Here is a 16257-nt window from a genome sequence, read left to right as displayed (position 1 = left end):
TAACATAAGTGGTTCCATTGGAGGACAGCGGGGAACTTGCTATGATACGATATGTTAGGGATGGAATGAATGGGGGTTTAATCAGAGAAGATCAGAATTGATTAGAATCCAGGTTTGACGTAAGGATGATATCGGTGTAAAATGGAAAGAGGATTTGTATAATTATTTGATTATTGGGTTTTGATGTTCGGTGTAGCAAAAATAAGGATTTCTTGTTCGATATTTTAGTCAACAATGATGTTATGCAGAAAACGTTGTACATTTCGCTTTTGTGCCACTCTGACCGAAAGATAGTACGAAACAATACACCTTAAGGTGATGATCAGGTTGGTATATGAATGTGAAAAGATAACAGATAGAGGACATGAACAAGTGGATGACGAAGTGAGAGAGAGAGAGAAAGAAAAGTCGAAGAGCAGATGAACGTCTAACGAGCCAGATGATAATCTGATTTATGCCATGCCCTTCAAAAACTATAATGCATATGCCAATGTGATGAAACACCATGAGCTTATGAACCTGTATGAATTCTAGATTTTTAAATTGATATTTGACTTATCCTTCCTGTTATGGTCTTCATGTTCTATCATGGTCTTGATCCTCTTCATCTCTTACACCCTCACTTTCACTCTCCATAAGATGTGTATGGATATGAGTATGGGTATCATATGATGATCGATAGGTTTCGGTTTCAATTTGGGTCCGGGTGGGGTGCCCCTTATGATAGTATAGGGGGAATAGTTTACAACGAACAATCTCAGTTCAATTTGGCGAGAGATATCTTCTATATTACAATTGGTGAATTGATTGGAATGCGGAAAGTTTTTCCAGTGTTACATGACTATATGATGGAGGTAGATAAAATTCATTCCGGCCTGTCAGTCAATATTCCATTCGTTTCTCCAGGTGTATAATATCGTATTCCACTCACGAGTACAACATCCTTTTTCAGGAGGAGAGAATGGATCGCTGTTTTTACCTGATGATCCCCATATGGATGGTAGCTAAGAAAATAAGGAGATAGAGGTATTAGTAAAATCGTCAATCGTATTTTTAAATTATAATACCATAATATCCATCACGAAGGAGTGCACGAATGCTATGACATCTAATCTATCACAACTACATGTGATCCTCATCCGCATTGTGCATCATTTTCCATATTCCATATGATCAACGTCATGCCCATACGCCGGCCCCGTTGTCTATTCTTTCGTTCATCTCTTGATATTCTCAAGTCTGAACGCGTATAAGACATGGATGAATCAGGCCCCTCACTCACCATAGGATCCCTCGTCCCTGTACAATACTTGATCAAACCCAGACTGGCCTCGCTGACTCTCACTCTGGGTCTGGCCAGGTCTTCCCTCAGCCTCGCGTTATGTTCGGTCAGTCGACGGAGTTTGAGTTCTGCCATGGATTGTTTGTGGGGTCGAATGAGGTTGGCGGGTGTTGGATGATGGTTGTTTGATGACATGGGGACCAAGTGATAGGGAGTTCGCGTTGAGACTTAAGAAGAGCAGATGGAGGACAGAAATGCTATTAGTGGATATCGATGCCGATGTGTATTGGTATAGGGTTGATATTGACAGTGCAGTGTTGGAAAGAATTATACACACTTGAAGAGTTGACTATTCATCGTCTTATTGTCTTGTCTCGTGCAGTTAGTGAGTAATGTTTTGCCAAATGCAGAAAGTACTCACCCCCTCTCAGACCAAGGCACCATCAAAATCATGCATGCACATAAATGCACACATATGCACCCTCAATACTCGTGCACTCACTCGATTAAAGAAAGCTTATTGTATGCGACAGATATGTCTCAATCAATTTATCGTATTTTATCCCACAACCACTGGTCTACCAAATCAACCCAAACCATACTATAATCGTGGTCGAGAAGAGACAAGTAGATATCCTCCAATTCTACTTTTCTTCATCTCTCCTCTCTCATCTAGCCTACAATCAACTATTCCAACAGCTCTCCCGTACTTCTCATCATGATTACCACATGCAACTTCGATGCAAATATCCAAACAACATTGTCCGACTGGCTATAGACACATCCCATTCCCTCCTCTTCCATCCAAATACAACCCCTCCATAGCCGAGTCTACAATGACTTGCGCCCCCTGCTCTTACCTCCCATGTATGAGCGGTACCCATTGGAGGGGTATAATAATACTCTCGTAGAGTTTAACTGACTTTGATATAAGCCGGAGGTATTGATTTACATACAAGACGACTTTTCTGTTCTTTGAATGGAAGGTTGATGAGATTACCTTGACTCGGGTTCAGGACATACCATACTTGATTCTTTACTTGTGGTTTGGTTATTGGGATAGGGATGGGCAGATGTTGAGGTGTAGCAGAGGAAACATATAGATTTAGATTATCAGTGATAAAAACCAGAATGGATCGATCCGAGTGTAGACTGTGCTTTACTGCTATACTACTATTTCACTACTCTTATTTAGATGCTCAATGGGTACAGAACATGTACTTTGATCTCGTCTTTTCATCGTGTTTGCTACGAATACATGCATACGAGACGATATCCTCAAACTGTATGGATGATAGAACACTTTGACTTGGCATATGGTATCGTACTTCGTACTTGGTGTTTCGGCTTGGCATTTTACACCCTACTCGTTTTACTATTGCACAGCCCTCTCTGACTGTATATATACAAAGGAAAGGAGGGCATACCGTATATCAGAAAGGATGATTGCATCACACCGCAGAATCATATCTCTCTATTTCTCTTAATAAATCCGATACAATCGTATATTGGTTATCTGACAGTACAAAAGTCCAATATCATAGTCAATCCGTCCAAACTATCGAGATAAGGCTAGACAGAATGGGCAATCAATACCCACAAGTGAGTATCATATATTGACTGATATGCGATCAATCAGTAGATAGCTCAGATGAACTAACGATACCGAATTCACAGCAGCAAGGTCAACCTGGGATGTATCAAGCTTCAGATGGGAAATGGTATCCTGTCAGCGCGATGCCTCAAGGACATCAACAAGGAGGAGGGTTCTATGGGCAATAGTGAGTGATACAGTCCCATATACTCACACCATCTCTCTATCTGACTATCGGCTTGATATAAACGGACAATATGATACAAGTACTGATGACCCGTCTTTCCTTTACACAGCGGCCAACAACCACCTATGGCACCTGGTCCACAACCGGTATACATCAACCAACAAAGTGGAGGAGGCGGTGGTGGAGCAGGTTGTGCATGCTGCGGTGAGTCACCGTAATATGCTATGCCTTGGATGTAAAACCGAACTGATATTGAACTTGATACGTTGCAACAGCCGGTATATGCGCTGCTATGACTGGTTTGTGTTGTTTAGATTTGTGTCTTTTCTGATCATGACTAAATCATGATTATGATTACGATTGTCCGTCACACCACAGCCGTCAGAACGAAAAGGATAATATGGATATGGATATACACGATGGGAATGGTAAGGTATGGTATGTTGTACTATGTATATATATATGAATTCTACATGATTATCTCCTTACTAGATGATTCGTCATCTGCCCAGTAACTGATAAATAATAGAAGCGACGAAAATCCTAATCCGGCCGATGATGACGTGAAAACAAAAATAGACGTTGACTGCGAATACTTTGCCACCCAACGATTCAACTGAATTTTATAAATATCATTCATTCATCTCCACACAGCCTTGGCTTTATTCTTTATCCACTTGTCAATTCAACTCACAACTACCATCACTCATCAAATAGCATATAGCATATAACATACAACAACACTCCAATCGCTGTGAGATCTATCAAATCACTCTGTGCAGAGAAAGTCATATAGAAGCGTAGGAACAAGATGAATCCAAAACCGACTTATCAGGTGAGTATTAGCTAATTCTGGGATCGCTGCGTACACAATTGCGATTTAGGTCCGTTGCTAACTATCCACTCGAACAATCGTAGCCCGATCAATATCAACAACAACAACAGATGTATCAAGCATCCGATGGGAAATGGTATCCTACAAGCTCGATGCCTCAGGGATGGCAACAGCAACAACCAGGATATGGATATGGACAACAGCCTTAGTGAGTATTAGTGTGCAATCTTCATCATTATGCATGCTTTATATACGATGGGAGAATGAAGGTAGCATCCGGTGAAGAGTGTACGGATCTACGGATCTCGTGGATGGGTATGTCCATGGGAACAAATGGTGCTAACCTACTGTGACGATTACAGTGGCCAACAACAACCGATGTACCCTAATTCACAACCTGTCTATGTACAACAGCAAGGTGGAAGAGGTGCGGGAGCAGCCGGAGCAGGGATGGGTGTATGTGGTGAGTGAACATGTCTCTCTCTTCCATCGTGTTAATCAATCTCTTCGGTTTCTTCCTTCGTGTCCATCTGAACACTATCGCACATATATATCGTATCCTCTGCGTCTTCTACCCTTCCATGAGGGTTGCCTATTCCCTGCAGGGACTTACCACATACTTATCACACTTGCATCTAATCATTGTCCTTTTCCCCCACTCCCACGTTGCAGGAGATACTGACTGTTGCTCTACCTTGCAGCCGCTCTGTGTGGAGCTCTCCTTTGTTTCGATCTGGGAGCATGTCTGTTCTAAGGAGGCTTCAGTGCAGTGGATAAAGTGCAGTAATATGGCATGTCGGGACGTGCAGACTGGTCGTTCAGACAGATGAGATATACACGGTATGCTGGATCAAGCGGGAAAATCAATAACAATATCAAAAAAATATCCAAAAAAAAAAGAAACACAAGGGAAATGATCGGTTTCTCCCCAAAAGTGTTTTCATAGATGTTGTACTAGTGTATGTATCCATTCTATCAATCTCTAAGGATGGCATTTCTGTATTTCACTGCCTCTCACGCCATCTATCACAGAGATTGCTAGGACAGGGAGATGTTCGACATCTCCTTGTATGCAGGTACCAGTTGACCTTACGTAAGAGTCTTTACGACTCATCATTTCGTTTAGATAAGGACAAGAGAATATTCGCTTCTTTGCCCTTTGCCCCATAACGGAAATAGGGTGATCGACTAGATCATTACCCCAATGACATACAGAATATACCAGTAGTATCGTATCTTTCTTTGCCTGATGAGAAGGTTGACTTTCAGGTTGCGCCGAGATGTCTAATGTTGAGTGCGGTATTCCAAGGAGGCTGCGGTGAGCCAACGGAGCTGAGTTTCATCGGTTTTATCGGATTGCATTGACACTTTAAGATGAAGGTGAGCTCTGAAAATGATTGCGGTTGAAGATGAATTCGATCGCGCAAGGCGGAGAAGAACCAAGGTGTTGATGAGCACGGGCCGAGATCCGGTATGAGACGTTATACCAAGGTAATTTGCAATTGTCAAGCCTGATTGGACAAACGGGGAGATTGGGTGCAAGGGTGTGGCGGTGCCCCGTCTATATCTGATTGTCTATGGTTGAGTCGATTGACTGTAGGTGCAGTAACTTACCGGTTGGAGTAACCGGCTCATACCAATTAATGTCACCCATTTACCCCTACTCGTATCGTCATCAAAGCAAACCCACCAGCCAACCAACCAATTGACGGACTACCGATAACTCAATTTCATTCCGTCCCTCATTTCGACATTCACCGTGATACCACTCTACCACACTCTCAAGGCCGTCAATCTTCATCCCGTCATAAGTTGCTCAACTTTCACTTTTCGTATCATTCAAGTTCGAGGTTGAGATTGACATTTAGATTTATATCCCATCGCTCATTCTTTCACCTTTGATTGAGTTGACCATATCATTCCTTTGTTTCCACACGCCAAGGTTTGACATAGATCCCCTTTTCCTCCACTCCCCCACGTCACTCTATCTCATCCGGATCTCACATCCTTCTTTCTTTCTTCGTTACTCTTACTTCTAGACTGTTCATCTGAGACGATAGACAGATAAACGAACACGCACAGTAGTATACAGACATCATGGCTGAGGCGCAAACTCCTGTAAGTGACATCAACCTATCTCACTAAATCCTCGACCGGGGGCTATCAGTCCTGCAAACTTCTCTTTAATATTATCTCCCATCATTCACACACACTCATACAAAAGGGTTCTTTACCTTTGCATCCTTCCATCGCACGTTTGTCAGTTATGACTGTATAAATCCCTCATCTCAAAGGTAAAGACATGTGCTGACCATTCTCATCCTCTTGCTCTCTCTATACACTTCTACAACCACCTGATCCACCATGACCATCCACCTCTATCCTGAAAATGACATGGACAAAATTCCTACGTACGACCACAACCATGGTCGTTCGACTCACCAACAGATCGAGGCTTGGGTCAGTCACCTGGGCTACGATACCTCTCGACCAGGTACACCTTCTGCTCCTTCTGCCAATCCCCATACGTGAGTCTCAGAGCTCCTCTTTCCCATTACTCCTCACTCCTGTTCAATCTAGTAGTAGACTGTATACTGACTGCGTTCTCGTGTTTAGCATCCATGGTTTACGAAAGAAACAGGCCGGACATTCTGGTCCCCTTAAGAAAGTCTTAGTTGCCAATCGTGGTGAAATCGCTATTCGAGTGTTCAGGACAGCCCATGAATTGGCAATGTCCACAGTGGCCATCTACTCCCATGAAGACCGAATGGGTGCTCACAGATACAAATCCGATGAGTCCTACTTGGTCGGCAAAGGTCTCGCTCCAGTCGCTGCCTACTTATCGCAAGATGATATCGTTAGGATCGCTTTGGAACATGAAGTTGATATGATTCATCCTGGGTGAGTACAGTGCACATCTACGAGTATACCATTATGAGCTTCTACAGGCTGTGGTGGAGATGGTAGACATTTATGCTGATACATTGTATGTGTAGTTACGGTTTCCTCTCTGAGAACGCAGGATTCGCCAAGAAAGTTGAAGACGCAGGAATAGCCTTTATCGGTCCTCGACCAGAGACCATCGATGCTTTGGGAGACAAAACCAAAGCTAGAACCTTAGCTATCAAGACTGGTGTACCTGTCGTTCCTGGTACTCCAGGTCCAGTAGAGTCTTACGACAAAGCATCTGAATTCATTGAGAAATACGGTTTCCCAGTGATCATCAAGGCTGCTATGGGTGGTGGTGGACGTGGTATGAGAGTGGTCAGAGATCAAGAATCTTTCAAGGAAAGTTTCGAAAGAGCTGTTAGTGAAGCGAAATCTGCTTTTGGTGATGGTACCGTTTTCATTGAACGTGAGTCGACCATACTGCTTCCTGCTTCAACCTGAACTGAATGATCCCACGAGGACCCAATGGCTGATGGTGATGGTGCGATGTACAGGATTCCTTGACCGACCCAGACACATCGAAGTTCAGTTGCTCGCTGATGGTGAAGGTAACTGTGTGCATCTCTTCGAAAGAGATTGTTCAGTACAAAGACGACACCAAAAGGTAAGCTGAATATCCTATCGAAGCCCACAACTTGCTAATGAGTTATTCACTACTTGCAGGTCGTCGAAGTCGCTCCTGCTCCTCACCTTGACGAATCAGTCCGACAAGCTATCCTCAGCGATGCCCTTAAACTCGCTCGAGGCGTCAACTACCGAAACGCCGGTACTGCCGAATTCTTGGTTGATCAACAAAACCGACACTACTTCATCGAGATCAACCCCCGTATTCAAGTCGAACACACCATCACCGAAGAAATCACCGGTATCGATATCGTCGCTGCCCAAATTCAAATCGCTGCTGGCGTCACGCTTGAACAACTCGGTTTGACACAAGAACATATCCACCGAAGAGGTTTCGCCATCCAATGTCGAATCACCACTGAAGATCCCGCTGCTGGATTCCAACCTGATACCGGTAAGATCGAAGTGTACCGATCGGCCGGTGGTAATGGTGTTCGACTGGACGCTTCTTCCGGCTACGCCGGTGCGCAAATCACCCCTCACTACGACTCGTTGCTTGTCAAATGTTCAGTCAGTGGTGCTACTTTCGAAGTGGCTAGAAGAAAGATGTTGAGAGCTTTGGTCGAGTTCAGAATCAGAGGTGTTAAGGTGAGCTGATTTCGATGCTGTGACTGTGGTGTCGCACAGCTGACAGGTAACATATGACAGACCAACATTCCTTTCCTTATTCGATTACTTACCCACCAAGTCTTCGAATCCGGTAAGACCTGGACCACCTTCATTGACGACACCCCAGATCTCTTCAAACTTGTCCACTCTCAAAACAGAGCTCAGAAGCTCCTTGCCTACCTCGGAGACTTGGCTGTCAACGGTTCATCTATCAAAGGTCAAATGGGTGAACCTGGTCTCAACACAGAAGCCATTATTCCTCAAATCAGAGATAACGCCGATTCTTCCAAGATCGTCGATACTTCCGTTCCTTGTCAGAACGGTTGGAGAAACATCATCGTCAAAGAGGGTCCTGAAGCTTTCGCCAAAGCCATCAGAAACTACAAGGGTACCCTTATCATGGATACCACCTGGAGGGATGCACACCAATCTCTTTTGGCTACTCGAATGCGAACAGTCGACATGGCCAACATCGCCAAAGAGACTTCCCACGCTTTACAAAACGCATATTCTCTGGAATGTTGGGGTGGAGCCACTTTCGACGTCTCTATGCGATTCTTATATGAAGATCCATGGGACCGATTGAGAACTCTTCGAAAATTAGTACCTAACATTCCACTTCAAGCTTTGGTCCGAGGTGCCAACGCCGTAGGATACACTTCGTACCCCGATAATGCGATTTACGATTTCTCCAAGAAAGCGGTCGAAGCTGGATTGGATATCTTCAGAATTTTCGATTCGCTCAATTACCTGGACAACTTGAAGATCGGTATTGATGCTGCCAAGAAGGCAGGTGGTGTGGTAGAAGCTACCATTTGTTACTCTGGTGATGTCGCCAACCCCAAGAAGACCAAGTACACCTTACAATATTACCTCGATTTGACCGACGCGTTGGTGAAAGAAGGTATCCACGTATTGGGTATCAAAGATATGGCTGGTTTGCTCAAACCTGAAGCCGCGAGATTATTGATCGGTTCAATCCGAAAAGCCCACCCTGATTTACCTATCCATGTACACTCGCATGATACTGCTGGTATCGCCGCGGCGAGTATGATTGCTTGTGCTCATGCTGGTGCGGATGTGGTTGATGTTGCCATTGATGGTGAGTCGAGAAAATGACATGATGCGATGACATTGCTGATGTATGCTTGGCTTGATTGTAGATCTTTCCGGTCTCACCTCTCAACCAGCTATGGGAGCTGTCTGCTCAGCTCTCGAACAAACCGGTCTCGGAACTGGTATCTCCCACGAGAACATCCAGGCCTTGAACCAGTACTGGTCTCAAATCAGAAAACTCTACCAATGTTTCGAAGCTAATGTCAGAGCTTCTGATTCCGGTGTCTTCGACCATGAAATGCCTGGAGGGTGGGTCTGACCTTTTTCTTATTGCTTGTCCGTCTGTGTACTGATATAAGTGTGTAATTCCAGTCAATACACCAACCTTCAATTCCAAGCTTCTCAACTTGGTCTCGGTACTCAATGGTTAGATATCAAAAAGAAGTACATCGAAGCCAACCAACTTGTGAGTCTCGGTCGACCTTTCCTGTATGGGTGAATTGGCAAGTATACTGATATCGCATTCCTAGTGTGGTGATATTGTCAAAGTCACTCCTTCCTCCAAGGTCGTCGGTGATTTCGCTCAATTCATGGTATCCAACAACCTGTCCAAGGACGATGTATTGGACAAAGCGGCCACTTTGGACTTCCCATCGAGTGTCGTAGAGTTCTTCCAAGGATACTTGGGTCAACCATACGGTGGATTCCCCGAACCCCTCCGATCGAACATCATCAGAGACAAGGAGAGGATCGATCAAAGACCTGGTTTGTCGATGAAACCTCTAGACTTCCAAAATATCAAGAAAGAATTAAGAGATAAATTCGGTTTGCACATCACCGATTTCGATGTGGCAAGTTATTATATGTACCCTAAGGTGTTTGAGGAGTTCCAAGGTTTTGTGGAGAAGTATGGTGACTTGAGGTAAGTCAATTATCATCTCCTATATCGCAAATTCAGTCATCACATATGCTCATGTTTCGTGTGACTATTACTGTAGTGTCGTTCCTACTCGATACTTCCTCGGTAAACCAGTCATCGGCGAGGAAATCTCCATCTCCATCGAACAAGGTAAAACCCTTACCATCAAATTGCTTGCGGTTGGTACATTGAACGAACAAAAGGGAACGAGAGAATGTTTCTTCGAACTTAACGGTGAGACCCGTGCAGTGGTCATTGAAGATACCAATGCTGCCATCGAGCATGTCTCGAGGGAGAGGGCATCTTCCGATCCTGGATCTATCGGTTCGCCAATGTCGGGTGTCGTCATTGACGTCAGAGTGAAGGAGGGTCAGGAAGTCAAGGCTGGTGATCCCTTGTGTGTTTTGAGTGCCATGAAGGTGAGTAAATGTCATTGTGCATTGGCACAAGTATCATTGCTGATATACTGTTTTTGGTTCATAGATGGAGTCAGTCGTCTCTTCACCTGTCTCAGGTAAAGTAAAGAGAGTATTGGTGAAAGAGAACGATTCGATCGCTCAAGGTGATTTGACCGTTGAGATCACCCATTGATCTAAAGACCAGGGGATGTGAATTATAATAGAGTAAGAAGTATGTGTATACCCCAAATAACATAAAAGACATGAATGATTAAGTTGGCTCCAGGGCTTGATGAGTGTGTAAAATCGCTAAATTAGAAAGAAAAATTGGTCTGATTCTGATATGGTTTATGCATACGCTGGGTCTGTTTACTTGAATCTACATGTTGCAAAGTAAGATGATGAACGGACAGCTCTCATAGTTTATAGTGACATCTTTTCATAAATTGACATACATTACAACGATAAACCACAAATTTTACCAAAATGCTGAGATAAATCGCAAAGTACCTAATCTACCTCACCTGCAACGCCTGACTCCATCGTCCGTGGTCCATCCGCCATGTGATGGTACTATCCACTGTCTATAACCTCCTGTGGGTTTGGAAGGTGGATGATCGACTTGATATTCATAAAGGGTATGAATTCCCCGGGGGTTTTCTCGATTGTAGGGGACTGTGAACCTGGTTTGGATGTGCGGAAATCTCATTGAGATCGGGATATGTTGGCCGTACTTTCATCATAATTCGATTGCGATTGTTGTTGAGATGGTTGTGATTGGTCTGCTTCTTGAGTGGCTTTCATAAGTTCGACATCCAACAATCTCGATACAGCCATGAACCTGTGACGAGACATAGCAATGCAGAGCAAAATCAGCAATACAATCGTGAGAGTTGGACGGGAAACAGACGATTATCATGCGGATGTGAAGCAGAACAAAACAAGGTCATGCCTTCATCTGAGGGCGCCATACTCACTGAGAACCACATCCTACACCCAACCTAGCCATAGAGTTCAACTGATCGGACATCATTTCCAGCTGTTTCTCCGTCTCGGTCAAGTTGGCTTGGAGGTTTCGTAAGCGAGATGCGAGGGCTGAGTAATGACGAGCTTTGAGGTTGGATGTTGACATTGTGTATCTACGTGGAAGTGGGAAGTGGGACGAGGCCTTTCGTGTCAGGTAGGTATGTGATTCAACATTCTCATTCTCATTGTCTTAATCCAACATCAGCTTCACCCCAGGATTTGTTTACTTGGGTCTTGTAACTGACGCGTTCGCCACGAGGATCACGTGCACTCAATTACGTAATTCTGAGATTGGGTGTACTGTGGTCAGCCTTAAGCTCAGCTTCGGACCAATGCCGTTTGCCGCTTTGAAAAAGTTGAAATTTCAAGTGGAAAATCACAAAAGACAACATTAACAACTTCTAACTCACTAGTCAGACATATAGTCGACTCGACACGAACAAAATCCCCTCGATAGACAACTTTGATAACACAGTACAGGTAGAAACTACATCATGAAGTGGAATATCGGAGCTTCATCCTCCTCCTCATCATCATCATCATCCTCTGGCCCAGTGCTGATCGATCCATCTCTTCCCATCAACCATCCTGCAATCGCTACATCCTCAATCAACCCACCCGCAGAATGTCCAATGCACCGATCGACCGCCCCTCCCCCTCCCCCTCCTCCTGCTTCTGTTTCCGGAGGAGGTTTAGCTAAATGTCCGATAGATCACAACAATCTCGACCCGTCCATGAACCCCTTAAACAACATCCCCGCGAACCTTTCATTGAATAGACAACCAGGTCAGCAACTTGACTTACCTACCGAACGAACCCGATCTACCATTCCTCGACCATCGGGTGAAAATCCAGGTGGAGAAGCTTACGGTACGGGATCGACGTGGGATTACCCTTCACCTCAGCAATTTTACAATGCACTGGTAAGGAAGGGATGGGAAACCCCAGAGGATTCGGTGGAAGTCATGGTGGATATACATAATTTCATTAATGAACAGGCTTGGTATGAGGTCATGAAGTGGGAGAAGAGATTGCCAGGGTGAGTGTGGGGTTTGCGAACACTGTAATCTTCATTATCATCATTATTTTCCATCAATCAATCGATGGTTCTTCTAATGTGATATTTATCATCTCTGCCAAAGGACAAACAAGTTAGGAGAGGTCAACGTCGATGCTAATTCTCCTTCTTCACATTTTGTAGCGGTGAAAACGCCCAACTAGCAAGATTCACAGGTAGACCAGGTGAATTATCGCCCAAAGCAAGAATGCATCTTTGGTTAGGTAAATTCTTCCCCAATTCTTTCAAGTGAGTTTTGCTGTCTTTCTCTTTTCGAAGAGTTGAACTTACGATGTTGACTAATCATATAATTTTATTTTTCTACACAGCACTGAACCACCGTTCGATCGACACGATTGGATAGTCACCCGACCTCTTCCCACCTCCACGACCGTACCGAAGGAAGAAGCCTCCACTCGATATGTGATAGATTACTATTCCGCTCCACCGGACGAAGATGGTAATCCCGTGTTCTCGCTTGATGTGAGACCCGCATTGGATTCGTTGGAAAGTGTCAGTGAGAGAATCAAAGTTAGCTGGGAAGAGTGGAGAAATAATAATGCGAATGGGGATGGAAACGGAAACGGCCAGTAAGGAAGAACGTATGGACATACCAATTTTGTCATGAATGTGAGGTAATTGTTTGGAGTATCCAAACCCTTCAGATGCGGAGTATTGTCAAGTGGACAAGTATTAGTATTGTAGGCAGAATCAGGCTTTGACGTTGTCGTTTATGACTATGACTAGATATACAGTATGATACGTCATACATCTATAGATTTGGATTGTGACTTGTGACTTGTGACTAGTGATCATCAATGCACCACTTTTACCTTTTGCCATGAAATATGCAGATACACGCAGAACCAAGATCAAACCAAGTGCAATGATAATTGACTTGGTCAAAGTTGCGATCACGATAGGGCATATCAACCATCCACATCCGTCCAAACTGTCACCGATAAAAACAATACATGTTTTATATATTCATATGATATTGACGCAATCTATGTAAGAAAAATGTTATGAAGAGAGTAAATGATCGTTTGGATATAAAGATATACTATTTATGGTACTCAGCTCACTCATCCAATATGAATTTAGGTAGAAGAAAAGATACGATGAACTAAGATAAGATACACAACAAAGTTTGATTTTCCCCGTGGTGAGATATTAGATGAGAGACGTTTATATGAGGTTTCCGAAGCAAATTGGGAATTGAAGAGGGTCGGGTATAACAGTATAAGAAAATGCTTGTTGAAGATGCCAGAAATAGTTGATCTCGAATTATGGTGCAAGGTATGGATGGTCCTTCTTGTTATTCTTCTTATTCGTATTATATGTACTTTGTAGATAGTGACCTAGGCTAAATTGTCTTCATTGTTACCTCCCCTGCTTTATCCCTCCGATCGATCATTGAGGTTCATCAATAACGTCGTCAAACATCGTTTAGTGACCATATCACCTTTGAGAAGAGGAGTGAACGTATTATCTTGAAGGGCTTTAGGTAAACATGCTCGAAGCGCTTCTCTTGCTCTGTTGTTCGGGTATAACGATATGATCAGCATGACGAACAAGGAGACATAGCGAGAAACACGCATCTTGGATTGTCGGACCAGACCAACGAACTCACCTGGGATTATCACTCATCCTCAAATAACATCTAACCACATGCTTCAGCAGCCTCACAGCCTGACTCTCCACAAGCGCATCCACCATATTCGACAGTACCGCTCCGACAGCATAGAACCTCTCGTACGTCTGGCATATATACTGCAATCCCAGATCATCCGCCAAGATTTTCTGAACGATGAAGATCGCAACTGTCTTACTGAGCTCGGAACCGGTTTCCATGATTCGTAAGCATAGGGGAATGATCTCGGTAGACAAGAGGAAATTGATAACGTCCGAGTTGTCGTTTTGCTATATGCAGTAAATGTAGATCAGCTGAGCCCTTCTCTAAGACAAAGCGAGTGCATGAAAATGTAGACACTTTGGAAGACAAGGAGATTCATTTTCCGAACAACTCGAAATGTGACTTACCTTGACCAAAGCACCAATGACACCCAAAGAAGTCAATCTGAGATATTCGAACGGTCTAGTCTTGCTCGTGGTATTCAAGAATGGATATAAGAAAAGAGGGATATGTGCTACAAGAGAATCAGTCAGCTGGGTATCTTTTCGGGGCTAGAGGCAGCTTACCATTGAGGAACAAAGCTCTAGTATCAGAGTGACTGGCAACACATTGCAGTAATGCTAAAGCGTTACATACGCGGTTGGATGCATGAGCAGTCAATGAAGGTGGTGATAACGCTGGGTAGACGGCTACAATCTCGAGGAGAAGGGATGACATTATTCCTAGAGGAGTAAATAGAGTATATATTAGCTGAACATGTTGATCGAACAGATGTAACGGTCTTTCATCTTCTCATATGAATGATACTGTGATCTATCCCAACTCGTTTGAAAGTGCTCTAATTCGTACATTTTTCCGTCCACATCGGACAGACGGAGCTTTGAAGATCTGATATACGAAGAACTCACCATATCCACCCCAAAGTACCAAAGCCAAATCCTCGTACAACTCCCTCTTCTTACTTAGTTCCAATAACGCCCCTTCCCTCGTCTCAGGTTCTAACAGCTCCGTTATCAATATATATATCTTCTCTTCTTCACTTCCTGCCGGTGGTGGCGCTCCGTTAGGCATCAGTAAGACTTTGACACCTGCTCCTGCTCCGGCACCGCCCGAGGCATTCTGTAGAGCTGACTGATTTTGCGATAATTGTTGATTCGAGCCTTGATTCTGGGCAGTCGAGGGTGCAGGAGGGTTATTGAGATGTTGGGCGAGGTTCTGAGGTAGCAATGGTCCGCCGCCTGCTGCGTTGGGGTTGGTAGATCCAGGTAAAGGAATAGGTGTAGTTGATGTATTGCCAGTAGCAGATATCGATAATTGAGGTGTATGCCCTTGCCCCTGGGATCTACTATTTTGATTCGAACCTCCATCAAGTGGCGAAGCACCACTTGGCGAGTAGCCGTACCCCTGAGGTTGAGGTTGAGAACGACGACTGTCGTTGTACATGAAGCCACCTGCTCCATTTGGAGGTAGGAGGCTCTGTCCGCCCATGAATCCTGGGCCGGGTGGTCCGTTGGACGAGGGGACGTTCACACCCGGAGGAGGAGGGACCGACGTCGACCATGAAGGAGCGTCTGAGTCGGGTGTCGGAGGAGCAGTGGGTGGTCGATGTTGGAGATGGGTCTGGAAGTGAGGTGGGGCGTGAGGTGCGTACATGACGAGTCGAGTTGGAATGGGATGTCAGGGTGAATTACTGGGACTTGGTGTATCTGAAAGTGATAATGATATAGCAGGTGATGGAGAGGAGCTCTGCGCTTATCCCAAGTCTCTCCTCCCCTCTAAGAACAGACAGCTGGAGCTTTCTGGACGATGATGGTTACGTTGATCCGTCGATGTATTGAGAAGAAGGAGATGAATGGTCAGATGAATGGTCATCAACGTTGTTATGAGCAGCTCTCCATCTTTCACGCGGAGCTGCAATTCTCAGTACTACTCGTAGTCATTATATGTCATGAGCGGCATTTACCGCTTTGTGGCACACGCAATTTCATCTCCTGCTCATGGTCAGTCACAGCGTGCAGGACACACATACAGTGATACTACATATCTATACACACATGTACCATCCAAGTTGACGGAAGACCTGTC

The 16257-nt window shown here is 44.4% G+C and overlaps 7 protein-coding genes across 7 annotated transcripts; 4 read left to right on the top strand and 3 right to left on the bottom strand.

Annotated features, from left to right (window-relative positions):
* Positions 1-878: 878 nt before the first annotated feature.
* On the bottom strand, positions 879-1477 carry I203_100065 (uncharacterized protein; the record flags this gene model as incomplete). The annotated part of the gene is made up of 2 exons (XM_065516563.1): positions 879-1004; positions 1283-1477. The coding sequence occupies 2 exons, from the start codon at positions 1475-1477 to the stop codon at positions 879-881; spliced, it is 321 nt and encodes a 106-aa protein (XP_065373381.1).
* Positions 1478-2863: 1386 nt separating this feature from the next.
* I203_100064 (uncharacterized protein) lies at positions 2864-3394 on the top strand (the record flags this gene model as incomplete). The annotated part of the gene is made up of 4 exons (XM_019151206.1): positions 2864-2884; positions 2960-3063; positions 3173-3267; positions 3339-3394. The coding sequence occupies 4 exons, from the start codon at positions 2864-2866 to the stop codon at positions 3392-3394; spliced, it is 276 nt and encodes a 91-aa protein (XP_018999531.1).
* A 480-nt stretch (positions 3395-3874) lies between these two features.
* I203_100063 (uncharacterized protein) lies at positions 3875-4652 on the top strand (the record flags this gene model as incomplete). Its single annotated transcript, XM_019151207.1, has 4 exons — positions 3875-3898; positions 3982-4106; positions 4261-4361; positions 4600-4652. The coding sequence occupies 4 exons, from the start codon at positions 3875-3877 to the stop codon at positions 4650-4652; spliced, it is 303 nt and encodes a 100-aa protein (XP_018999532.1).
* A 1610-nt stretch (positions 4653-6262) lies between these two features.
* Positions 6263-10646, top strand: I203_100062 (pyruvate carboxylase; the record flags this gene model as incomplete). The annotated part of the gene is made up of 11 exons (XM_019151208.1): positions 6263-6426; positions 6515-6799; positions 6895-7253; positions 7342-7451; positions 7511-8059; positions 8120-9182; positions 9244-9445; positions 9509-9602; positions 9667-10058; positions 10135-10474; positions 10539-10646. 11 exons carry the CDS (start codon positions 6263-6265, stop codon positions 10644-10646), a joined length of 3666 nt encoding a protein of 1221 aa, XP_018999533.1.
* A 512-nt stretch (positions 10647-11158) lies between these two features.
* I203_100061 (uncharacterized protein) lies at positions 11159-11585 on the bottom strand (the record flags this gene model as incomplete). The annotated part of the gene is made up of 2 exons (XM_019151209.1): positions 11159-11294; positions 11431-11585. 2 exons carry the CDS (start codon positions 11583-11585, stop codon positions 11159-11161), a joined length of 291 nt encoding a protein of 96 aa, XP_018999534.1.
* A 388-nt stretch (positions 11586-11973) lies between these two features.
* Positions 11974-13130, top strand: I203_100060 (uncharacterized protein; the record flags this gene model as incomplete). Its single annotated transcript, XM_019151210.1, has 3 exons — positions 11974-12518; positions 12681-12785; positions 12866-13130. The coding sequence occupies 3 exons, from the start codon at positions 11974-11976 to the stop codon at positions 13128-13130; spliced, it is 915 nt and encodes a 304-aa protein (XP_018999535.1).
* Positions 13131-13933: 803 nt separating this feature from the next.
* On the bottom strand, positions 13934-15825 carry I203_100059 (cell differentiation protein rcd1; the record flags this gene model as incomplete). Its single annotated transcript, XM_019151211.1, has 5 exons — positions 13934-14072; positions 14170-14459; positions 14580-14686; positions 14739-14894; positions 15081-15825. 5 exons carry the CDS (start codon positions 15823-15825, stop codon positions 13934-13936), a joined length of 1437 nt encoding a protein of 478 aa, XP_018999536.1.
* Between the last annotated feature and the right edge of the window lie 432 nt (positions 15826-16257).

Source organism: Kwoniella mangroviensis (assembly GCF_000507465.2).
Source record: "Kwoniella mangroviensis CBS 8507 chromosome 1 map unlocalized Ctg01, whole genome shotgun sequence".
Lineage (NCBI taxonomy): Eukaryota > Fungi > Basidiomycota > Tremellomycetes > Tremellales > Cryptococcaceae > Kwoniella > Kwoniella mangrovensis.
This window is presented reverse-complemented; position numbering and strand designations above follow the sequence as displayed.